Source organism: Helianthus annuus, chromosome 13, assembly GCF_002127325.2.
Source record: "Helianthus annuus cultivar XRQ/B chromosome 13, HanXRQr2.0-SUNRISE, whole genome shotgun sequence".
In the NCBI taxonomy this organism is placed as follows: domain Eukaryota; kingdom Viridiplantae; phylum Streptophyta; class Magnoliopsida; order Asterales; family Asteraceae; genus Helianthus; species Helianthus annuus.
The window spans coordinates 111,301,485-111,328,580 of NC_035445.2; the positions used below are offsets into that span (position 1 = coordinate 111,301,485).

Genomic DNA, 27,096 nt, shown 5'->3' on the forward strand with positions numbered 1-27,096 from the left:
ACAATACAATACAATACAATAATACAATACAATACAATACAATACAATACAATACAATACAATACAATACAATACAATACAATACAATACAATACAATACAATACAATACAATACAATACAATACAATACAATACAATACAATACAATACAATACAATACAATACAATACAATACAATACAATACAATACAATACAATACAATACAATACAATACAATACAATACAATACAATACAATACAATCAATACAATACAATACAATACAATACAATACAATACAATACAATACAATACAATACAATACAATACAATACAATACAATACAATACAATACAATACAATACAATACAATACAATACAATACAATACAATACAATACAATACAATACAATACAATACAATACAATACAATACAATACAATACAATACAATACAATACAATACAATACAATACAATACAATACAATACAATACAATACGAAATGTTACTATAGGATACGATACAACACCCGTATAACACTATAGGTGTAGTTTAGGTCTCGTATAGGCTTATAAGCCTATACAACACCTATAGGGAACCTATACGAGGCTTATACTACCCTATATGATAAGATACCAAACTATACGATATGATACAACACTCGTATAGGCCTATGGTGTATTATAGGACCCATATAGGACTATTGGTGCAGTTTACGTCCCGTATAGACCTATAGGCCGATACGAGACTTATACTACACTATATGATACGATACAATACGATACGATACGATACGTTACCATAGGATACGACACAACACCCGTATAATAGTATAGGTGTAGTTAGGTCCTGTATAGTCTTATAGGCCTATATAAGAACTATAGGGAACCTATACGAGACTTATACTACACTATATGATACGATACAAAACTACACTATACTATACAATTCAATACGATACTATAGGATACTATAAGATACGATAAGATATCATACTATACTACACCTATAGGCTTATATGAGAGTTATACTACACTATATGATATGATACTACATCCGTAGGCCTATAAAAGGGCTATACGAGACGTATACTATACGATACGAAACTTAACAATGTTTTTTATTTATTTATTTTGTTAAAGTACTTATTATAGAACTTTGCTAAAGAGATAAATAATGTACAAAAATGTTTCTTAAAAAACAACCTTTATATACGCTGTTGTTAGGCCTATACGCGACGTATATGAAGGGAAAAAGACCATTTTACCCCTTGTTTGGGCTGCGTATAGCCCCCAAACCAGTGGTAAAATGTTTTTTTACCAAACTTTCCCCATGTATACGCCTCGTAGAGGCCTATACTGATGTAGACTAGAAATGGGATACGGAATCGGACCTGTTGATTCTCATAGAATGCCAGGAACGATTCTTCCAAAATTCGTTGATTTACGAAGAATACCGAAAATTGGGGGTTTCACACACAAAACACTCAACAGTGAATTGGGAGAGAAAAATGACTTTTCATATAATTCCAAACTGATTAGCTTCCTCCCATTACATCCATATAAATAATAACGTAAATTGAAAACGGGCCTCAAAACACACTTGGGTCAAAAGCTAGAACGAAATAAAAGTCCACGAAAAGTACTAAAAACATAAAGAAAAATAAATAACTCATAGAAATAAGCATTTTTGGGCACGAACGATGACCCAAACCACCTATGGCTGTTTGTAGAAAGATGGGCTTTGTTCTCACGATCGATTCGCCTGGCCGCACGCCAAAACGGACACCTGTAGCCCAAGTTAGAGCCATTTTAGTGAAGTCCATTTTGTCACGCAATCTTGGGCCTCCAAATACAAGATGGCCTGCTCCTCCACACTTGTAGAACTTTGCTAAAGAGATAAATAATGTACAAAAATGTTTCTTATAAAAACCATCCTTTATATACGCTGTTGTTAGGCCTATACGCGACGTATATAAAGGGGAAAAATAGCATTTTACCCCTGGTTTGGGCTGCGTATAGCCCCAGTGGTAAAATGTTTTTTTTTTACCAAACTTGCCCCATGTATACGCCTCGTAGAGGCCTATACGCGACGTATAAGAAAAAGATCAATGAGCTTCAACTATCAAAAGAGCATGTTTATTACACTCTAAGAAATAGCAAAAGTACAAAACTTACTTTGAAGTCCTCTATATGCATCTAAACAAATTAGTGAACCACTTAGCTCGAACTATGGAAATATCATGTTAAGCTAAAAAAAATTAAGTAATAATCTCGTAAAAAGTAAAAACTAAAGATAAACAATATCAGAGTTGGATTCTAATCCTTTCTTATCAAACCAGTTGTTGCTTGATGATAATATTGAAAAAACAAACTTCAGATCACACTGAATTTCTAATTTGCAAGCCTTGTTATGAATTCAAATGTTATTAAATAAACTAGATACGAAACCAAGGATTCCAAGAACACCATGCATGATTTTAGTTACTGACCAACACATAGACACCCGAATGAACGTCCTCAACCATTTCAATACCAACTTCTTCATACTTTTTATTTTTCTTTGAAACCAATATTTTTATTAAAAAACTTAGTTGAATATAACTTTTGTTAACTTATTTGGTTAAAAAGTAAGGTTTGAAGTACAAATTAACACGCCTTCATATCAATTTGCAAGAATAAAATAAGGGTGTGCCTATTGGCACACCAAATCCTAGCAAAACTAGGGTTTATATACGCAGCGTATAGGGTTAACCCTCTATGCTGCGTATTAACCTATACATTGCGTATATAAACCATGGATCTCAGTGCCTAATAATCAATCATTGCACAGAAAACAAGGTTTATATTTGTATTATTTTTAATTTTTATAATTTATATTTGTATTATTTACCAATAATATTGTTTTTTATAAATAATTTTCTTTTTTAATTTTTATAATTCATAATAGTTGTATTATTTTTAATTTTTATAATTTATATTTGTATTATTTACCAATAATATTGGTTTTTTATAAATAATTTTCTTTTTTTTATAAATAAACAAAGGAATATATAAAAAAATACAAAAATTGAGCTTTATATACGCTGCGTATAGGTCCTTACGCAGCGTATATAAATCCTTGTTTTTTGTGCAATGATTGCTAATAAGGCTCTGAAATCCATGGTTTATATACGCTGAGTATAGGTCTATACGCAGCGTATAGGGTTAACCATATACGCTGCGTATAGACCTATACGCAGCGTAGGTAAACCCTAAGTGTGCAGATTGGCAAACAGGGTGTGCAGATAGTTAGAGCGTAAAATAATAACTCAATAGCTGATAAGATAAATGAATCGGTTATTGATGTATACCAAAATAAATAAGACACTGGACATGTACTCGTTGTATAAACAAGAAACAACGATGATCTCACCGATCCCAGAGTTGTGTGGAGTTGTAAACGTTAACTTTAAAGCCTTTTTACATAGCATACATAAAGACTCGAAAAAAGGCTGCTAAAGTAGATCTCGGAGAGGTGAAATATGTCTTCCCCTCATTGAAGCCTACTTTCGCAACCTTTTTTCGGATTTTTTGTTGCCAATCTTCATTTTCTAAATCTGTCCACGATGAACCTTCAGTAATTCATACAAAAAACAGCATGGGCAATTAACGATTAACACATTTAGGAATACATGTATACTTTAACTTTAAAGGGACAAACACATATATGATTCATGCACCATGATTGAGATGGAAAATCCCAACACAATAATTACAATAGTTTCAGATCCATGTTAATAATCTCATTGTTTTAAGAAAGAGAGCTTATAACCAGAACATGTAACAGCCTACTTATAAGGCTTATGACCATTAGGTCATGGGTTCGATTCTCACAAAGGGGGTTTTCTCAGATTTATTGGGTTTCCTCCTGAATTGGTGTATAGGTATCATTGCCTAGTGGAGATGGATATGATCGGGTGGTTCTGCTGGTGGCACGATGATACTCCAGTGGCCCGTCAGTGATCCAAATTTGCCGTTCAAAAAAAAAAAAACAGCCTACTTAGGGTGAGCGGGGCACAATCGGTAACCCCTTGCGGGGACCGTTGTTGCCGCTCGGTGGTGGTGCCGCCATCCAGGCGGTGACAGAATTCGGGGGCCCAAATCGGTGGGGAGTCATCGAAGAAAGGAAGGAGAGAGGGAGGAGAGAGGGAACTGATGGACCAATGAAAAATTTTCTTTTTTTTTTTTTTGAATAAAAAAACAATTCCTCTAAGAGGGGTGTACTCCGTACGTTTTTGGACAAGAGGAAGTTATAGATGGGAAATGACATGGCAACGTATGATTAGGTTAAAAAAAGTTTTCCCTCACCTAATTAGGGGGTGCCCCCTTCATCCTTATAAATGAGAATCTAATGATTAGTTATGAAGAAACGAACAGATAATTTTCCAAAGATTTGACATGGATATGCAAGAAGGTCCATTGAAACTACAAAAGAATTTGTGGTGGAATACGGTCGGTGTAATTTAAAAGAAAATGTAACAAAATTGAAGAATTCTTAAGGAAAAACTGGACATCTTTGTAACTAGAATTCCCTAAATTTTTGGTATAGTATATCTTAAAGATTGGGGTAATGGAATGAACGAATGAATGAAATAAACGAGGTAATAGAATAGACGAGGGAATGCAATGGATCATTACCATTCCATGTCTTGTTTGGTTACCATGTGTGAATGGAATGAATTATTATTATATATTATTCGGTAGGCAAGAAAAACGGAGGAAAAAAATCAGCGGTGAGTGGTGGTGGTGGGTGGTAGTGATTGTGAGTGGTTATAGGTGGCGGTGGTAGGTGTCGACGACGGCGATGGGTAGTGGTGGCGGCAGCGAGTGGCGGTGCGGCGGTGACAACGAGTGGTGGTGGCTGCAAGGTGGCTGTTGGTGGTAGGTGGTAGCAGAGGTGGCGGTGGGCGGCGCCAGCGGTTAGTGGTGGCGGTGGTGGTGGCGTCGACGATGGTGGTGGCGTCGACGATGGTGGTGGGCGGCGGCAACGAGTGGCGTTGGCGGTTGGTCGCGGTTGTGCTGACAACGGTGGCGAGTGGGTGGCGGCGGCGACGGTGGCGGCTGTCAAGGTGAGGTGGTGGTGGGTGGCGGCGATGACGTCGGTGGTGGGTGGTGGGGGGTTGTGGCGAAGGTGGTGGGTTTTGGTGGTTTTGATGAATGGTGCAAGAGGGGATGAAATGGAAAAAAAACATGGGAGGAGGGGGAGGAAAGATTTTGAGGGAATGGAATGTCTTTTGGAATGGGTGATTCCATTCCATTAACCAACCAAACACCCTTTTCTTCATTCCATCGTAATCATCCATTCCATTCCACCCCCCATTCCTTCATACCAAACACTACCATAGAGTTTTGCCCCTTGATGGAGAAGGAAAGCCTGAGATATGAATCATTAATATAATATTATTAATTTGCAGATTCATGTTATTTATAACAAAAACTTAAACATCTTATAGCATAGATGTTAGCAGAGCGGAAGAAATCAAGAAACGATAAGGCAATCGACGAAAGCAAATTCTCTCTTTATAGTGACAGAACTCTGAAATCTCCTTAAAATTAGTGGAAAGGCCCATAAATATCCGGTCAGTTTTTAAAACTTTTTTGAAAATTCAAAGTTTGTAATTTTCAAAAACAAAGGCAAAAAGAGATCAGGCTAGTATATTTAAAATGGTGTACATACATGACCGTCTTCGAAAACGTTCGAAAATCTTTAGATCCTTTACGAACAGAAAGTACGGTCCCCTTAAATATCTATATCTATATATATAATAAAACAAACCATTGGGGGACACATGTCACCCAATGGTGCAAGCCAACTCAGCAAGCCATGTCAGCATCTATGTGGCACACCTCATAATTGAGGATTGAACCAAGGCTTCTCATTTACGCTTAAACCTTCTCTCTCCTCTCAAAACCCTAAATCGGACTCTCTCTCTTTTTCCTCTCTGAACGTAGACGGCGAACACATGAACTTTAACCGATCCAATAATTTTGTTCAAGACTCATCGGATTTGAAGTCAGATCGTATACGGTACTATCTAATTATCGTATTTCATGATTGATTATATGTTTTGATATGGATAATTTTGCAGGAAATCACATCGTTGGGGATCAAATCGGTGATTTAGTGAAGAGGTATAACCAATCTTTTTAGGTAACTTTCTTCCTCGATGGTATTCATGCTTTATTCCGACAACCCCATCAGTTACATAAGATTTAGTTTTCTTTGATTCGATTTTTGGATTCAATGGTTTTGTTAGATTGTTCGTTTGTGAGTAGTTGATGTTACTGATTGTCATAGCAGATTAGGGTTTTAATTCATTTGTACAGTTTTTTTTATGGTCTCTAATAGTCGATTATGATGTTTGGGTTTTTTTTTGTGTTTTAGGTTTTTAAATTCGTTGTTCATGTATTGTTATTTGTTGATGTTACTGTTGTTGGTAGCCGATTAAGTGTTTAATTCATGTGTACAGTTTCTTTTATTTAGAATCTGTAATAGTGTATTTCGATTTTGATCATTTGTTGGTTTTAGAAACGGTTGATTTTAAGATTTTTGAATTGAGTTTGTTTAGATGTAAGCATGCCCTTCTTACTTACCTGCTTGAAGTGTGTGTTATAAAAAAAGAACCAATTGATGACTTAATTTAAGTGTCTGTTGAATAGGTGTGTAATGCGGTTGTTGCGCCTGTATTTGAACAGAGTGTTGATGACGAAGTACCGGTTATTTTGTTTTTGACAACGTTTATGTAAGTTTTTATTATTTAGGTTTTCATAATATTAATGTATGTTTTGTAAATCCAGTTGAAGTCATTAGTTCTATGAAAACCAGATTTAATGCTAGCTATTATTTAATCTTATATTCTGATTTGTAGAGTTTGAAGAATAAGTGGGCACAAACTCATGGATTGGATCGAAAGATGGATTTGACCATCAAGGACATTGCAGGTCAAACTTGGAATGTGGCTGTTGGTAAGGAGTTCTCACAATGCTGTCTGCGATTCAATGTTACCGGTATGTGATAGTTTGTTAGGGACAAAACGGTCCGGTATTTGGTTCTTCGTTTCAGATGGTTTTTGTTAAAAGTAAAGCTATGTTGCTTTATAACTGAGTTGGTGAAGGTACATGGTATTATTTGGTAGTATATTTTTTTTTGCATACACTGTTCATCGTTTGAATACATTTAGTGGTATGTTTTTGGTGTGGTTGTTACGTAGATCTGATGTCATGGTAGAAGTTGGTGATACTTTTTTTGGGCCTTTTATATTTGATGCCGAAGTACTTAGTTTTGAATGCTTATATGACTAGACTGTGTTTCTGTTTTTTTTTCTACATGTTTTTTATTAGTATCCTAATTTTAGTGTATTCAACATTTTTTTTGAAATTTTATGTTTCTTAGTTGATAATTAAGAAAATTATTGATCATATTAAACTTCATTAACGTAATTTGTTTGAAAAAATGGTTTATGACGCCACTTTTCAAAAAGAAAATGATATAAAAATAAAGTATCGTATGATTTTGTTTTCTATTTTAATTTTGTAACCCACGATATATATTTAAAAAAAACGGCCACATTCTATAGGATTACTTATAATTAGGTTGAATTTATGCTGTTTCCTTTTTTACACGCATATATAAAGTTAAGAATACTTTCCATTTAAAAATTTTTATAAAAATAAAAAAGGTTGGTTATTGAAATTAAAAGTTTTGGAATTAGAATATATTTTTTTTATATTTGTGTTTGAAATTCTAAATTATATTTGGCCGTTTTATTTAAGTTTTTAATGATGGAAAGTAAGAATCATTTTTTAATATTTTCTATTGAAGTTTTGTAAACCATTACAATCATGCCATATTTAATTAATCAATTAACTTGGATAAATAAATTTCTAAATCTTTAAGATGATTTGTAGTTTTTTTAGAAATGTAAACCCATTTCTAAAAATAAAAAATGTCTTTAATTTCGGGCAAGATTTTGTTTTCTAATAATTTTGTTAACTTTACAAAAATAAGTAAACTAAATTTGTATATATATATTTAGTTAATACATTCATTTGATTTCATTACGAATTATTTTCTAACATCAATCATATCATTTCTGCTCAAATATCATTCAAATGGATGAAAATAATGTTACTTTCTTAAACAATCTTGATTGGAGATCCAAGTTGTTTACCATCAAAATCAAGATGTTAAGACTTTGAATTCGTGTGAATCCAAAAAGAGAAGGAGAAATCGTTGGTACTGAAATGGTAGTCATGGATGAGCAGGTTGGTTTGAATGTCATTTGATTTTTAAAATGTAGCTTATTTTTTATATTTTTGTATATACTTATCAAATTTTTTCTGTTTTTATTAGGGTACCAGGATGCAGGCAACTGTTTGGAGCAAGTTCATGAAAAAACATGAAATTTTGCTTAATGAAAACGAGTCTTATTACATTTATAAATCTCAACTTTCTGTCATTAAGTCAAATTTCAAACACTTTGATAAGGAACATGCTATTAGCTTAAACTTTGATACATCTGTTAAAAAGTGTGAGAACTTTGATGGAAGTTTATATGGTATTCGGTTAGCCTCTTTTGAGTCCATTAAAGGCGGTGAAGTCGATGTCAAATATCGAGTTGGTTTGTACTTCATCATATATACCAACAATATTATAAATTAAGAAATATATAAATATAGATTAATTTTTAATTTTTTTTTGTTCTGATTACATTATTTATTTATCAATTTTTTTTCAGATTTTATTGGATATGTAGATGAGTGGTCTGAACCAGAGATGACCAAAACGAAGATGGGACAAGATAGCAAATACATGAACTTGCAATTGCTGGATGAAGAGTCTGTTAATTAAATTATAAATTAAGTTTATTTTAACTATAGTGTCAAGTATCTTTTTTATTTCATGATATCCTCTGATATGTTTATTTTGTATTTATGTAGGGGTATCAAGTTAAGCTGCACTTTATGGGATGAGTATTGCGATGAGATGTTTGGTTATATTCAGAGTCATAAAGAAGAAGTTCATGTTGTTCTGCTTGTGCGGTTTGGTAGTTTCAACAAGTATAAAGGTATTATATCATTAAATACTTTTTTAATTTTATAAAATTTTTATATCATTTACGAAGTTGAATATCCTAATATCTGATATTAATTTTTTGACACAGGGAAGACGACGCTATCTAATGCTTTCCATATAACAAGGCTGTTTATCAATGCTGACATAGAGGAGATTCGTTCATTTAGAACAAAGTAAACAATTTCTAAAATAATATGAACTACTTATTGATGTTGTTAAATTTTTTTGCTTCCATTATTGTAATCAGGTTTGTTGAGAAGATATGTAAAACATCTTCTAATGGTCAGAAATCAATTGGTTCATCTGGAAGTATAAGCGTTGCAGATGAATTTTTAGTGAAGCATCCGTTTTCCAATTTTCGTGATATTACGCTCTTGGATAAGGTTTGTGTCTACTTTTTAATATTTTAAATAAATATATTACACAAAATTTGTTTCAAAAATTCATTTTTCTAACTCTAATGTCTTACAGATAATTTCAGCCTTGTGAGGTCATAGTTCTTGGTACGATCATGGCTGTGGATGATAAAGATGATTGGTACTACCTTGGTTGTGAGGAGTGCACTCGGAAGGTTGAGACAACTATGGTCATTGAGGATGCTGAAGACGGTGCTGAAGAACCGAAGTTTAAACAAGTTTTAGTTTGCTCAAATCAAGATTGTCCTAAGGAGGTTGTGGCTGCGACGCCGATGTAAGTTACTAATATTATTTGTAATTATATTATATTTATGATTACTTTATTTTACTTTAGGAATGTAAAATGTATTTATTTTGTGAATCACTTTTTGTGCATTTAGTTTTAGGATTCCAATAAGAGTACAAGATTATGCAGCTATTGCCTCTTTGACTTTGTTCGACCGTGAAGCTAGAAAAATGTTGGGTATGATAGCAATTCAATTGCTTGAGAAGTGTAAAGTGGATCAGGTAACTTATTTCACATCACTACTTTCTTTAAATTCGTATACAAGTTACATATTATTAATGTTTAAATCTTATTTCTATGTTCTTTTTAATAAATTTTGATTCATGTATATTAGGCATCTTTGGAAGAGAAAACCATTCCCTATCAGTTTAAATCTTTGAATGATAAGAAGTTTGCCTTCAAGATTCAAATTAGTCAATTCAATATTGACAACCATATTGACGGTTATGCTGTTCATAAGTTGGTGAATGATGTAGCGATCATTGAGTCCTTGGAGAGCCGAATTCCAGCTGATCAGGTTAACAATTACAAACCTTTGAATTAAAGTTATGTTATGAGATTTATTAGTTTTGTTGTGCCTAGCCTTATTATTTTTTGAATTGTAGGGTGTGGACGAGGCGGCTGCTGATGTTTCACTTAGTGATATGTCAACTGGAAACCCTTTTGCTCTAAAGGTATGTATTTTAAGTTAATGTTACAAAATACCAAATGTTTTAAACATTTTATATACTTTCTAATTTTGAACATATTATTCAGGATGCTGTGGATTCTATTGGTGATAGCTTCACACCCGATTGCACATCTAAATATTGTTCTAAAACTTCGTCTTCGGAATTGAAACGTAACCTTGCTGACGTGTATGAAGTTGAAGAAAGCATATCTCTATCATCAACAAAGGTTAAAAAGGCTGGTGTCTCGGATGTTCAGGTTGATGATGAAACGATTTTGCTGGTTCCAAAGTTGGAGAAGTAGTTCATGGTTGAAGTAGTTTTAAGAAAAACAATTTATTTTTTTCACGAATATTGCTGCTTGGGTTTCGTTTGCGTGTTTGAGTGGTTTCGATTGTTTTGTCATGGTTGGTTTGTTTGTTTGATTTTGGATTTTAAACATATGGTTGTTTGGTTTTTCATTTGATGCATGGGTTGTTGGTTATTTATTTGAGAAATATGATTGGTTTTTTAGTTGAGACATATGGTTTGTTTGGAATGTTTTCTATTACTTATACTTATTTAATCTTTACCTTTTGATACTTTATATTTTGTTTAGAAAGTATAATTTTTAAAAGTATTTATAATTTTTTTAAATACTTAAACTGTAAATAAAAATTTTATAAACCGATTTTATGTAAATAAATTTGTTGTAATCAATGTGTAATTACTATCATTATGTAATTACTATAATCATTATGTAACTACTATATATAAAATTATATAGTAAACCTCCACTTTTTTTTAAATTTATCAAAAGATAATAATTTGTATGAATTTGTTTCCTTTTATAAATTTTATAACCGACAATTTATACATTTTTTTAAAAAAATCAGCCATTAAATTTTAGAATATTTACCTCCATTTAATTTTAATGGTAATTTGTTTCCTTTTTTACATTTAGAACCGAAATTTTTTTTAAAAATTTATAGTTTCCTTTTTTATGATCACTTCCAATACTATAAGAACCTCTACTCTTATTCATAATACACACTCAATGTTTTATACTAAAGGTTGTACAAGTCTAATCAGAAAACTCTCTCCCCACATTCATCTTTTTTGAAGTTTTGACGTTTGGTCATTTCTCATACACGTAAGTTTTATCTTTTTACATTATACTTGTATGTTTATATTGTTCTAAGTCATTTTAATACATTGGTATGTTATAGATGATACAATTTTAGGATATGCCGAAGCATGCAAAACGTCAACCTTTACCTTCATTTCCACTTCCTATTGGTGTTGAACCTTCCAATAGTATGTACTTTATTTTTAAATTTGTGTACAAATACAATAAAAAATAATATATTAGGTAACTATGTTAAGTAATGTTAATTTTACTTAAAATTTTGTAGGTGCTGTTGGTAGAAGACCTTTGTCTAACATTACGAATGGTAATGTTTGCAATTTTTTAGAAATGAATTGATTGTTTTTTTATAAATACTTAAAAAAGTACTATATGCATTTTATTCTTCAGTTGATCCTAATCAAGTTGAGCATCAAGACTATGCTGAACGTAGAAAGTTAAGGAAATTGTATTTGGACAATAAAAGAAGAAATGCAAATAATAAATCGTCCACTTCACAAAACCCCATTCGTTCATCCAACGTTTCATCATCCGATACAAATGCATGTCGTAACACCGATTCGTTCAGCCTCTTATATCAATAACATGAATGGACGTATTTTGCCAACCACACCTTTAACAAATTCCTACGTGGCGTGCAAGTCAGTTTTGTGTTTCTTTACTATGATTATGTGTTTATTTTTTTTATTTTTAAATCAAAAATTATGTGATACATAAACATATTTGATTGGTACATTGGAGTTTATTTGTTGCAGTTCAAGCTGGAAGAAGTCCATTGACTAATATAACAAATGGTAAATTTTTTATTTTTGTACACATGAATATAATTTTTCATTTTAAATTTGTTTAACATTACAAATGGTAAATTATTTGTTTTTTATAAAGGAATTCGTTTGGTAAGGTATAATTTGATAATTTATGGATATCTATTTTTTTCAGTTTCTTATAATGATGTTGAGAATAAAAAATCAGCTGAACGAAGAAGATTAAAGAAACTACATGAAGATAATAAGAGACATAATGTGACCAACAAGTTAAACACAACAGAAAACGTAATTCGATTATCCAATGTTTTTTCATCCGATACAAATGATTGCCGTGTTGTAACACCAATTCCTTCATCACCATATATCAATACTATTGATCGACGTATGCCAACCACACCTTTAACAAATCCGTACGAGGCATATACATCAGGTTGGTGTTATTTACTTACATATTTAAATTATATTTATTATGATTATGAGTTTTTTTTAAATAAAAAATTATGTAATACATAAACATGTTTCATACGGTGACTTATACTTTTTTTGTTGTAGTTGAAGCTGAAAGAAGTCCATTGGTTAATATTACAAACGGTACATTCTATAATTTTTTACATATGCATACGTTTTTTCATTTATAACTAGTGTAACATTACAAATGGTAAACTCTTTGGTTTTTTATACAAAAATACAAATTTTATTGTATAATTTGATATTATACGGATATCCATATTTTTTTTTCAGTTGCTATTAATGATCTTGAACATCAACAATCAGCTGAACGAAGAAAATATAGGAAATTGCGTTTGGATAATAAGAGAAATAATTTGAGTAACCAATCTTCTATTTCAAAAGACGTTACTCGGTCATTCAATGTTTCTGCATCCCATACAAATGAATGCCGGATCGTAACACCAATGCGTTCATTCTCTTATATCAATACCTTCGATCCACGTTTTGATTCAACCACACCTTTAACAAATCTGTCTGAAGCATCTACTTCAGGTTGGTGTTATGTATTTATGTTTTTAACATTTCTTTTTTTGTTTTTATTTTGACATCTATATTTTTTTTTGTTGGTTTCAACATATAGGTGTAAATAGGAAACAAAGAGGTAAACAAAGGTTTTCTACTAATCAGGGTAGAAACGTATATCCTATTCCAATGCTTGATTTATCTTCTGACGATCATATTATTCCTCAACAATTTGTTGAAGATCCATACAAAGGAGTTTCTAACAGTAAGTACCTTACACACTCACTACTTTAAGTTCCACTTGAAGAACGTCATTATATTAATTTCATAACGAATAACACAAAATGATATATTTTTTATGCTCAATAATAGATTATTTGGATCATTGTGATCAAGTAGTTGTATGCGACATATGTAATGCTAAGTTGTGGAAAGTTGAGGCCGGAAAAGGAAAGCTTTACTCAGGAAGAACAACTTATATGCTTTGTTGTGCTTATGGAAAAGTACATCTTCCTAATTTTAAAGAGACGTGTCTGGAATATCAAAGTCTTTTTAAGAGTTTAGACGAAAGGAGCAAGCATTTCTTACTGAATATTCGTCGTTTTAATTCTATGTTTTTGTTCACTTCAATGGGTGGTAAAGTTGATTCGAAAATCAATAGAGGAAATGCTCCGTATGTATACCGAATTAGTGGCGAGAATTATCATACACTGGGAAGTCTTCTTCATAAAGAAGGTGGTGAACCAAAGTTTGCGCAGCTTTACATATACGACACAGATAATGAAGTCTGTAATCGCAAAACCGTATTTAGGTATTTCTGGAAACCATTTATTTATTAATTTTTTTTATTTATTTTTGGTTGTATGTTATATAAACTTTTAGTTATACTTTTGCTTTTTTCTTACAATTGCTTTGCAGTAACTCAAACAAACCAGCTTCCGCAAGTTCTGATATGCTTGACACTGAACTGATAGAGTACCTTAAGGTGATTTTAGATTCAAATAATGAGCTGGTGAAAACATATAGACGTGTACGAAATCGGTTTGTTGATAATCCTCAAGTTGACTTAAACTTAAGGCTTAAGGCAAATAGGTCTAAAGATGGTCGTACATACAACCTACCGACGTCGTCCGAAGTTGCTGCGCTTATTGTTGGAAACATTGAGGAAGCTCTTGATAATCGTGATGTAGTTGTTGAGTCAAATAAAGATGGTCTACAACGTATTAGCGAGCTTCATCCTTCTTATCTCGCGCTTCAGTATCATTGCTTTTCCCCTTTGGTGAAGATGGTTACCGGATTGATATTCTTCATAGAGAAGGAAGGGCATCAACGAAGAAGAAAGAGTCAAAATGTACAATGAGAGAGTATTTTGCTTACCATGTTCAAGATAGAGTGAATCATTTCTCTTTGATTCTCAATGCCCGAAGACTTTTGCAACAGTTCTTGGTTGACGTATATACGTTAATTGAAAGTGAACGATTACTATGCATACGTATGCAGCAAAAAGAACTGAGATCTGAGACATATGATAACCTTAAAAAGCTTCAACAAAATGGTAATCCAGATATGTCAAAGGTTGGAACACGCGTACTACTACCGTCTTCGTTTACCGGTGGATCGCGTTATATGAGGGAGAATTATTATGATGCGATGGCCATTTGCAAATGTTTTGGCTACCCTGATTTTTTCATTACGATCACTTGCAATCCTAAATGGCCGGAGATTAAAAGATTTCAAAAGGACACGAAGATTAATCCCGAGGATAGGCCGGATATTTTATGCCGATTGTTCAAAATTAAGCTTGACGCAATCATGAAAGACTTGCGAGAGAAATCTTTATTTGGCAATGCATCGGCAGGTAAGGATCCATATAAATCGGTTACTTTATTATAATATTTTTGGTATGCTACATTCATAACCGTAACTTCAAAATAAGTATTTTAATATTAACTATCCTATTGCAGTTGTCTATACTATAGAGTTTCAGAAATGAGGGCTACCGCATGCGCATATCTGTCTGTTCTTACATAACGAAAGTTAGCTTCCTTCGGTTGAGCATGTTGACAACTTCATTTCTGCCGAGATACCTGACAAAAACTTAGAACCAGATCTATATACTCTTGTCAGCGAGTATATGATTCACGGACCTTGTGGTGTTGCAGAACCAAATTGTCCGTGTATGGTCGACGGTAAATGTTCGAAGAAATTTCCTAAGAAGTTCTGTGATAAGACTTCTTTAGATTCTAATGGTTATCCGGTATATAGAAGAGCCGATTCAGGTGTTTTTATTGAGAAATCTGGTATTCAGCTTGATAACAGAAGCGTGGTTCCGTATAGCAAAACCCTATTGAGACGTTATCAAGCACACATTAACGTCGAATGGTGTAACCAGGCTGCGTCTATTAAGTATTTGTTTAAATACATTAACAAAGGACCAGATAGGGCTGAATTTGGTTTTGTACCAAATGGTGATGAAGGTCAGCTTGAAGATGGAAAAGATGAAATCAAAGAGTATTACGATTGTAGATATCTCTCGGCGTGCGAAGCTTCATGGCGCATATTTGCGTTTGATGTTCATTATCGTTATCCATCTGTAATCAGGCTTCCGTTTCATCTACCTGATAAACAAAACGTTATATACGGCCCTGATGACGAAGTTGATAGTGTTCTAGAAAAACGTTCTGTTTCTTCTACGATGTTTTTGGGGTGGATGGAAAAGAACGAAAAAGATCCGTTGGCGCGCACCCTTACTTACGTTGAGTTCCCAACTAAATTTGTTTGGAAGAAGGATGAAAGGATATGGGATAAACACATAATAGGCAAAACCATTGGTCGTATTCATTGTGTGAATCCTTCTATGGGCGAGGCATACTTTTTAAGAATTTTTCTTAATAAGGTAGTAGGTCCTAAGTCTTTTGAAGACATTCGTACTGTAAATGGACAAGTCTTCCCAACATTTAGAGATGCGTGTTACGCTAGAGGCCTTTTAGACGACGACAAGGAGTATATAGAAGTTATCAAAGAGGCGTACTACACAGGTTCTGGTTACTATCTTCGTAATCTGTTTGCTACAATGTTGGCGTCTAATACCTTATCAAAGCCTGAACATGTTTGGGAAAACACATGAGAGTACCTTGCGGATGGTATTTTATACAATCGGCAAAAGCTTTTGAGGATCGAAGGTACGCAAATTGTTATGTAATATTTTTGTCAGTTATATTTTACACGTTAGTTTTAATTAATTTCATTTTTTATTTACAAGAATTTTAATAATTTATTTACATAAATTTAATAGGTTTGTCTCTTCCAGAAGAACAAATAAGGAACCTAACGTTGTTGGAAATTAAGCGTTACTTATTACGTAACAACTCAAGTTTAAGTCGGTTTCCGTCCATGCCTCAACCCGACAGTGAATCAATATATTCAGCAGACAACCGTTTAATTGCTGATGAGCTTAGGTACGATGTAAGCGCTACTGCCATTGAATTTGATAATAATTTAAGCAGCTTAACCGATGAGCAGCGTTTAGTGTTTGATGAGATAATTGAAGCAGTTAATAGTAATGTTGGTGGTTTGTTCTTCGTATATGGCTACGGAGGTACTGGTAAGACGTTTCTTTGGAAGACATTATCTGCATCCATTAGATGTAAAGGCGATATTGTACTAAATGTTGCATCAAGTGGAATCGCATCTCTGTTGTTACCTGATGACGTTGCTGATTTACTGAAGAAAACGAAATTGATCATTTGGGATGAAGCACCGATGAATCATAAACATGCGTTTGAAGCACTTGACCGAACAATGAAAGATATCTTCAAATGTGAGATGACATTTGGTGGAAAAGTTATGGTCTTCGGTGGTGACTTTAGACAAATACTTCCAGTTGTACCAAATGGCAGTAGGCGAGATATCGTTAATGCTTCAATCACGTCGTCGTATATTTGGAGTAGTTGCAAGGTCCTTACGTTAACCAAAAACATGAGGTTAACTGTAGGAGCGAACGCATCTGATATAGAGGAGATTAAAGGTTTTGCGGATTGGTTGCTTGACTTGGGCGAGGGAAAGATCGGTGACAGTGATGATTGTGAGGTGGTTATAGATATTCCTGAAGATTTGTTAATCAAGTGTTCCGAGGATCCTATGTCAGATCTGATCGAATTTGTATATCCTTCACTTCTTCAACTGTACAAAGATAAAGATTATTTTGCTGAAAGAGCTATTCTGGCACCAACAAACGAGGTTGTTCAAGAAATAAATGAAAAATTGCTTGATTCGTTTCCTGGCGATGAAGTGGAGTATCTGAGTTCTGATAGTATTTGTCAAACCGATCAAGGAAAGAATGAAGCAAATGCGAGACTATATTCTCCCGATGTTCTAAATGGTTTAAAAATTTCTGGTCTGCCTAATCATCGATTAGTCCTTAAAGTTGGTGTACCTGTAATGTTGCTTCGTAATATCGATCAACAAAATGGTTTGTGCAACGGTACGAGACTACGGATTACTAAACTTTATAAACATGTTATAGAGGCGGAGATAATATCCGGAGGAAACATAGGGACTTCCACGAATTAGTTTAACACCGTCGGGTAAAAGAATTCCTATCAAGTTTCAACGACGACAATTCCCTATAAATGTATGTTTTGCAATGACTATAAATAAAAGTCAAGGACAATCTCTATCGACTGTTGGATTGTATTTGAAATATCCAGTTTTCTCTCATGGTCAGCTTTATGTTGCGTTATCAAGAGTTAAAAGCAGAGGCGGTGTGAACTTGCTTATACTAGACAAAGATGGGAATGTAACGAGTAAAACAACAAATGTAGTCTACAAGGAAGTTTTTTCCGAAATTTGAATTGTTTTTTGTTTTTTTTCTTCCAATGTATGCGTATGTACAAAGTATTATATTTCAAAAGAAATAACATGGTTTTGGATGAAGCCGCGCATCTCGCGGGCATTAACCTAGTAAATTTTTAAAGAGAATATATAGTAAAAAAATTTAATTTATGAAAATGAATTAATGTCATTTGAATCAACACTAATCATGTAACTTAACTTGAAAAAATTAGGCAATTAATGTCATTTGCGTTTAATAAATAGATAAGAAAGAATAAGAAAAACAAAACTAAGGACAGCGGGATTAGAACCCGCGTCTTCTTATTATAAAAATGACTTTCAAACCATCAAACTAAGTGCTTCAGGATGGTATTTTTCTGATTCATTATGTATATATTCTAACTTTACAGTGTAAAACTAATACAAAAACAAAAAAAATTGGTCCCCCATGGGTTTGGGCCCTGAGCCGTCGTCCATCCCGCACACCCTTCGGGCCGGCCCTGTGTACATATTTGCACACCAAAATGCCTATTTACACATCAAACCCTACCTTTATATACGCTAGGGATGAGTATTTGGTATCAAATCCCGATCCCGTCCCGATATTATCCCGATCCCGTTCCCGAAAATACTGTACCGAATTTTTTCAGTACAGGAAACGGTATCCACTTTTTGGCATTTTCGGTATCGGTATTTTCGGGATCGGAACCGGTTCGGTACGGTACTGGTAAAATACCGAATTTTACCTTCAAATATCGCTACCGTACTGATACCATACCAACATATTTCGGTATCGGTATCCGGTTTTGGCGCAATTCAGGATTGGGATTTTCGGGGTCGAGACGGGATCGGGATTTGCTCATCCCTAATATATGCCACGCATACGTCTATACGTAGCGTATAGCCGCCTTTTTCAATTTCCAAGATAATCTCTGATTCACATCATGTGATCACTTTATATACGCTGCGTATAGGCCTATACGCGGTGCGTAGGGCTATTCAAATTGCTCGGTGCTCGACGCTTATTCGATGCTCGCTCGAAAAATGCTCCGAATTTGCTCGTTCGATTTAGCTCGAGTGAAAAAATGCTTGGTTCGGATCGATTCGGTTTGTAAACGAACCGAGCACGAGTAAAGGTCCGCTCAGTTCTGTTCGGCTCGGTTGGCTCAATTTATTTTTTAATATATATATATATATATGTGTGTGTGTGTGTGTGTGTGTGTGTGTATCATTTTTAATGAAATGACTAGAGACCAACATCAACAATGTTTGGTCCAAGATCTATATAGAGCTCATTTAAGTAATTAGAATTGAAATTCAATATCAATAGTCCATTGTCCAATACTTAAATGTCCATTAGAGTAATTATTCAAATACTAAAATGTGAAGCGTCGATCAATACTCAAGTCTCAACATGCCATTCAATTCAGAAGTACAAGAACTAATCAAAACCCCACATTGGCAATCGTTATTCGATTTCTCCATTGCCACTCACCAAGATGGCAACTCGGCAGGGTTTTGCTTAAATCGGTTCATTCAATTTCAAATTTCTGATAAAACAAGGGTATGTTTCGATCGGTCGACAATTTATCTTCCCGCTTAGCTAATCTCGATAGAACTAGTTGAGTGTTTTTGTATTCCTTGTTATTTGTTAAATTTTTACTTGTGTGCTATTTTACGAAACATCAGGTGTAACACCCCGTGTTTTCGAATGTCAAAGTCGAAGTCAAAGTCAAAGTCCAAGTCAAGATTGACTTCTTTGACTGAATTTAGTGTATTTCATGTTTTTATTAGTGTATTATGTGGAGTAAGTGTTGTTAATCAAAGGAATCGAAATAATCGAATGTTTATCAACGCGAAACGCTAAACGACTGTGAATAATAGGAAGTAACAATGCGATAAAGTCAATCAATCAATAATCAAGCTAATCGAATCATCATCAAACTCGAAACTCGAATTGTATAAACTTTGGTGTCGTTATACGTGTGTGTGTGCCTTAGGTGTTACTTGTGCGTGTTTACTTTATGTTATGTGTGGTGCTCAATCGAATCGAAACTCGAACTCAATCGAAATCGAATCATGATAATTGGTGAAGAAGAGACTGTGCAAGATGTAGATGCTTGTATGTAGATATAGTGGTTGGGATTAAAAGTAATTTGAATAGGAAATTCTACCGTATTCATATCGCCTTCAATCGAAATCGAAATATCAGAAATCGTCGCGCTGAACACTCGAAACGGGCTGTTGATCGATCAGGCTCCTAGCCGATCGAACAGCCCAGCCGATCGGACGGACTGTCCGATCGAGCAGGCTGTCCGATCGGGATGCCTGGCCGATCGGCCAGCCCTTTCCTCTTTGGGAAGCCTATAAATAGCCCTGTCATTGTCATTCTTTCCACTTTTGGAAACTCTCTGACCGACCAGCTCGTGCTCCTCTTCTTTTCTCAGATTTATCTCGATTCCGGTAAGATTTCATCCTAAATCCTGTACGTTTTTGATCTATGCACACTCCTACACCTTTCTATCTTTCAAATCTTAACTTTTAACCGTGAAATCATCAAGATCTAAGTGTTCTAGGATGATGTCATCATAGGTTCTTGAAGAACTTCATGTTTTGGCTTCAATCCACCAAGAATCACTTGGATCTAGCCGATTTCCACATAAATAAACAAAGATCTGTTATAGATCTAAACATTACACGGTGTAAAGGATTGAAAGAAGGATTTTTCCAACTTTCTTTCAACTCTTTTACACTCAATGCCTTCAAACCGGTAGAAACGGAGTTTGAGCCGACTCACTAATCATTCTAATAGTTATGTGGTTTAAGATCCGGATTCTAACTACGAAGTTCACCGATTTCGGGTTAAACGTTAAACGACCGTTCCGAACAGTTCATCGGCCGGATTTGGGTGATTCCTATCCGAGCAGGTGAAGCAAGTAAGAACGAGGGTTCTAGGGTTCAACTCGTTGTCAAAATACTTCGATATAACGTCAAACCATTAGAGTAGCAAAGTGTTAGGCGAACAGGCCGACCAGGTCAGGATGTTGACCGATCGGACAGGCTGTTCGAACGAACAGCCAACCGATCGGACATGTCAGCCGATCGACCTGGCCAGCCGATCGGCTAGCATATGGCCCCACACTCTAACAAATTTCATGAAGTCTAGTATTGAACGAAGTGCTGTTCGATCGAACTACGGTTTGGGTTGAATTACTCTTCGGATCATGAGATACTATGCTTCAACACTTAATCGATTTCCAACTCGTTCGACGTATTGGAGTGCCACTCGATCGAACATGCTGTCCGATCAGGTGACATCCTGCTGAGGACTTATTACTGAAGTACCTAACCGATCGGTTAAGCCGGCCGATCGAACGACCCGTTCGATCGATCGACCTGAAAGGTAAGGACACTTCAACGTTCTCAAATACTACAACGAAAACTTTAAAAGGTCAAGCCATCATACACAAACATATCCTACTCAGAGGAAGAAACAATCCACTCGAACAGCCCAACCGATCGAGCCTACCGGCCGACCGAACAGGCTCTCCGAACGGACTGTCAAACCGAACGAACAACCCGTCCGATCGAACCTACCGTTCGATCGACTAGGCTATTCGACCCATCAACACTTGTAATCGTTTTATGCGTTACTCATCGTTATACTATCGAACTATTCAGGCTAACCCTACTCTCAAGCGCTCCCTTCAATCCATCAATCGCTGTGAGTATACTCGATCCCTTTTTGCTTTTAGCACTTTTGGGTGTTACATACGTTGCTTATCTAAAATCACAATCGAACACACTACTCAATTGTTTAAACGCTAACCGTTCTGCATGTATTACGTGACTAAATGAATGCTTGTTGTTATGTTTACACGTGGAATGCTGTCTACCTACCTTAACGACGATAGTACTATAGTTTGGACTAAGCACCCGTTCACACGGGGGTTGTTAAGGACAATTACTTGCATAGATTACGGTGGTAATCATGTATTGCGAACTGCCTCGGGCAGTCAACCCGCAGTCATTGGTATCGATAGTTCCATGTCGATAATTAACATGCTTCGTTTTCCTCTGTGTACGTGCTGGTTATGCGTAAACTATTTCGAACTCTATATGCTATTATCAAACTTGTATGCTCACCTTTACATTTTATGGATTGACTTTATTTTAACGTAGGTGACAGGCAATTAGGATGCTTATCTGCTAGGAAGGCGAGCTTAGAATAAGCGTCTAGAGCATAGTTGTCTGTAGATCTTGCAGATCGAGTCTCTAGAAGCATTTGAATAATTTTTATATTTGAATCTGAGTTGTCGGAACAGAACATTTGACTAGTTGTTATCTGCAATAGTTTGTTTTACTATTTGGGATACGGTATGGGACGTATTAATTAAACTAAATAGTAATGATAGTTGTTGGGGAAACTTCTGGACAATCTGTTTCGCTCAGTGCCATGCCCCGATGATTCCGCCATCGGTTGGGGTGTGACATCAGGGACGAAAACTGCACTTTATTCTAATAACTAGCACTCCTATTGTCACTTTCCTTGTTTGTTCTGCGACACTCGATACTCGCTCGACATTCGTTTGAAAAATGCTCGGATCGAAAGACGCTCGCTCGAGTTTGGCTAGGTTGAAAAACGCTTGGTTCGGTTTGGAGCGATTTATAAACGAACCGAAATGAGCAACGGTCTAATCAGTTCGGTTCGGCTCATGAACAGCACCAATACGCGGAGTATATAAAGAGTGTTTTTTATACGAACATTTTTATACAATATTTATTGTTTTAGCAAACTTTTATAATAAGTAATTTTAAAAAATAAAAAATAAAAATCATTGTTAAGTATTCTATGGTATAGTATAATATAAGTTTTGTATAAGCCTATGTAGTATCGTATCATATAGTGTAGTATAAGTCTTGTATAGGCCTATACGTGTAGTATCGTATCGTATCATATCATATCGTATAGTATAGTATAGTGTAGTAGAGGTCCTACATAGGCATATATGTGTAGTATCATCTCGTATAAGCCTATAGGTGCAGTATCGTATAATATGGTGTAGTATACCTTGTATAGATCCCGTATAGGCTTATAGGTCTCATATAGGCCTATGGATGTAATATACTATAGGTCCCATATAGGATTATTAGTGTAGTTTAGGTCCCGTACAGGCGTATAGGCCTATATGAGACCTATAGGGGACCTAGAGGAGACTTATACTACACTCTATGATACGTTACAATACGATTGTTGGACCGAGTTATGACCCTAAAAAGTCAGTAAAAGGCAGTTCATCTTCATATACAGAGGCGGAATCAAAGTAAATGAAGTCACACAGCTTTATCCTTTTAATTTCCTTTCTATTAACACTTTCCGAGTCGATTACAATGATTTCTGACAAAAATCCGGCAGCTCCTCGACTCTAATTCCGCTCCAATGTTACTGAATGAGATCACACATCAGGTACTTATAGTGATGTTGATTCCGCTCGAAACGGTACGAGCGGAACCCCGTGTGATCATTTACGAGCGGAATCACCGAGTTAACTTAGGAGCGGAATCACCTATATACATTTTGAGCGGAATTAACATATTGACCTGATTTCGCTTCAAATGACATGAATGTCATTTGGAGCGGAATCACACTCTAAAACCTTATCCTTGATTTCCGTGCTCCAATCTAACCTATCTAGACCTAAGACTCGATTAAGACGCAGTAAACAGACATTCAGTGCACCAACAGACTCCCCCTTGGATGTTGACGATGTCTTCGGCGTCGAGTCTTCAGTCTTGGTCTTTTCTCCAACTCTATCTCCTCATTGTAACAACTCTCTCTCTTCACAGGTTCAGGATCTCTTCCTGTCTCTATCTTCAATCTCCTCTTTGACTGTTGATCCAGAACTCTAGACTCCCCCTTTCTTAGACTCCCCTTCTCGGTATGCTGGATCTAGGATCTTTGTATGGTTCAAACTTTGACTTTATGAGCCATGAGGATAATGAATCTACAACCTGTTACTCAACCAATAACATTACAATCTATTGATTTTAACAATAAATCACAATATCTATCAGTCTAGAAATCCACTCAAGTATTCAGGTCCAAGTTAATGACCCTGATTACTTAATTAATCTACCAAGTCCAATTTAATGACCTTGGTTGATCTTTTGACAAACAAACTGATTTTTGTTTAACATTCTCAAACATTTTTCTGAAAATAACAAATATCAAGTTAATGAACTTGTTTTGACTTTTTTAACAACTCAATCTTCATCATGATAAGCTCTCCTCATTCTCCAGTCTAGAATTTTTCCTGCATCTGCTTCAACTTCGAGAATCCAACAATTAACTTTCCACTTTGGTTTGCCAGAAATTAAAGCAGAAATAAAATCTTTTTGGATTTTAATAAAGTTTCTAAACTAGGAAATGAAATACAGAAACTTAAATTGCAGAATGTAACGAAATTAAACTATTTACAAACATATTTTTGGTGAACGTGTCAGGGAATCATATCAGCTATCAGACAAGTTACTAGTACCGTTAAGCTTAATTTCATACTCAGAATTAAACAATTCACGTAGATTGTCGATATACTGATCCACTTTAAATTCTCACACAAATTTCAATTTACTCAGGATACGATTTAGATGTTTTAGGAACTTAACTCATTCATGTATCCTATCTCTTGAATATACTCCCGTATCCAGAATCCCAATATTCAGTCTTACAAGTGAGTATACCACAGATGATATCTGTAAGGGGTTAAATGCGAGGGCCGTGAGAGCTCAGGTCGATACTTCCGTATACGCAGAGAGATGACGGCTTCGTCTTTTCGGTGTGTCCCCTTTAGAGGATCTTTTGTTACAACAGCAATGATTATCAATTTTATTGTTTAATCAATTTGCTGAGGGTGGTGCTATGTTTCAAGCAATGCAGAAAGTATTATTCGGGGACTAGGTCAGAACTTCCATTCAGCAGAAGTCCCGGAATAATACCCCAGATATCACTGAGTATAAAGACCTAGTATTTCATAATAAGGGACCTTTCAAACAAGATTTCAGGGGTTACCTATATATCCAAGTAGTGTTCCCCACGAAATAAGTTTCGTTTTGAAATTTTAGGTTTATATCCCGAACAAATCTACTAAATGTGCGAAAACCTATCGACACATCATCAGTGAGACTATTTAATGCATTTAATTCTTTACAAATCTTTAGCGCAGTAACTGTCAAACTGATGTACTATCATTTTCCCTTTTTACACAAGCTATTTTTCAACTTTATATTGTTTTTGTATTTTGAAATTTTATCATGTTTTTATATTTTTGAATTTTTTACTGTTTTTGTATTTTTGACTTTATAGCTACTCCCCCTAAATACCAAAACAAGTAAAAAATCGACAAACCATTGCAGATTGTTTCTCATCTTCATCCGCAACAGTACCTTCATCAACGCCAATAATGCCATCTGACATCGAAAGAAGCTTCATACCGTTTAGTTTTAAAAGATATTTAAAACGTGTTTTGTCAAAATCTTTGGTATGTAAATCAACTTTCTGTTCGTCAGTGTGGATTTTCTTAATTCGAATCAACTTCTTCTCGAAGCAATCTCGAATGAAATGATGTCGAATTTCTATATGTTTAGTTTTAGCGTGATGTACTGGATTCTTTGTTATATTTATAGCGGCCTCATTATCAACAAAAAGAGGTGTGTTAAGAAACTGCAAACCGTAGTCGCGCATCTGTTGCTGTATCCACAGGATCTGAGAGCAACAACTGCTAGCAGACACGTACTCCGCTTCACATGTAGATAGCGCCACAGACGTTTGTTTCTTACACTGCCAGGTAACCAAGCGAGGTCCAAAGAACTGGCATCCTGCAGTTGTTGATTTTGCATTGACTTTGCAGCATCTGAAATCTGAGTCGGAATACCCTTCGAGCGTAAAGTCGCCTTTTCTAGGATACCACAACCCCAATGTAGGAGTTCCCTTCAGATAGCGTAATATTCTCTTCACAATAATCATGTGCGAAGCTCTCGGGTTAGATTGATATCTTGCTGCGAGGCACGTTGGGTACATTATATCAGGACGTGAAGCAGTTAAGTACATCAATGAACCTATCATAGAACGATAGAACGTCTCATCAGCCCTGTCTCCGGTGAGATCTGGGTGAATCCCATGATTTGTTGCTAGAGGGGTAGCAGCTGGAGTAGAACTTGACATCCCAAATTTATCTAGAATTTCACGAACGTACTTCGTCTGGTGAATGAAAATTCCCTCAGGTAGTTGTTCAACTTGTAGTCCCAAAAAGAATTTCATCTCCCCCATTGATGACATTTCAAATTTCTGCTTCATAACTGATTCGAAATCTTTGCATAATTTCTCATTCGTTGACCCAAAAATTATATCATCCACATAAATCTGTACGATCAAAAGATGTCCGTCGACCTCTTTAGTGAAGAGAGTGGCATCCACTTTTCCACGAATGAAGCTGTTGGCTAGTAGGTGTTGAGACAAAGTCTCATACCAAGCTCTCGAGGCCTGGTGTAAACCATACAGCGCTTTGTCCAATAAGTAGACCTTGTTTTTGTTGATTGGGTCGGTGAAGCCCGGCGGCTGTCCGACATAAACGTCCTCTTTAACCTTCCCATAAAGAAACGCCGATTTTACATCTAGCTGATATACTTTAAAGTTCCTCCAAGATGCAAATGCCAGGAAAATTCTGATTGCTTCTAGTCGTGCCACAGGAGCGTACACTTCAGTAAAATCAATCCCCTCCTGTTGACTAAAGCCCTGAACAACAAGTCGAGCCTTGTTCCGTACAACAACTCCTCTGTCGTCTCTCTTACATTTAAATACCCATTTTGTATTGATTTTCCTGTGACTATCCGGCAAATCCACTAGCTTCCACACTCCCAACTTTTCAAACTGAC

At 35.2% G+C, this 27,096-nt stretch overlaps 2 protein-coding genes across 2 annotated transcripts; both read left to right on the top strand.

The window, feature by feature from the left end:
• The first annotated feature begins 8,265 nt into the window (after positions 1 to 8,265).
• LOC110901477 (replication protein A 70 kDa DNA-binding subunit-like) lies at positions 8,266 to 9,586 on the top strand. Its single transcript, XM_035982314.1, has 7 exons — positions 8,266 to 8,286; positions 8,375 to 8,642; positions 8,760 to 8,859; positions 8,962 to 9,089; positions 9,186 to 9,270; positions 9,345 to 9,480; positions 9,569 to 9,586. Exons 1-7 carry the CDS (start codon positions 8,266 to 8,268, stop codon positions 9,584 to 9,586), a joined length of 756 nt encoding a protein of 251 aa, XP_035838207.1.
• Positions 9,587 to 14,688: 5,102 nt separating this feature from the next.
• On the top strand, positions 14,689 to 18,184 carry LOC110901476. The gene is made up of 4 exons (XM_022148303.1): positions 14,689 to 15,190; positions 15,495 to 16,370; positions 16,628 to 17,803; positions 18,042 to 18,184. Exons 1-4 carry the CDS (start codon positions 14,689 to 14,691, stop codon positions 18,182 to 18,184), a joined length of 2,697 nt encoding a protein of 898 aa, XP_022003995.1.
• Positions 18,185 to 27,096: the final 8,912 nt, after the last annotated feature.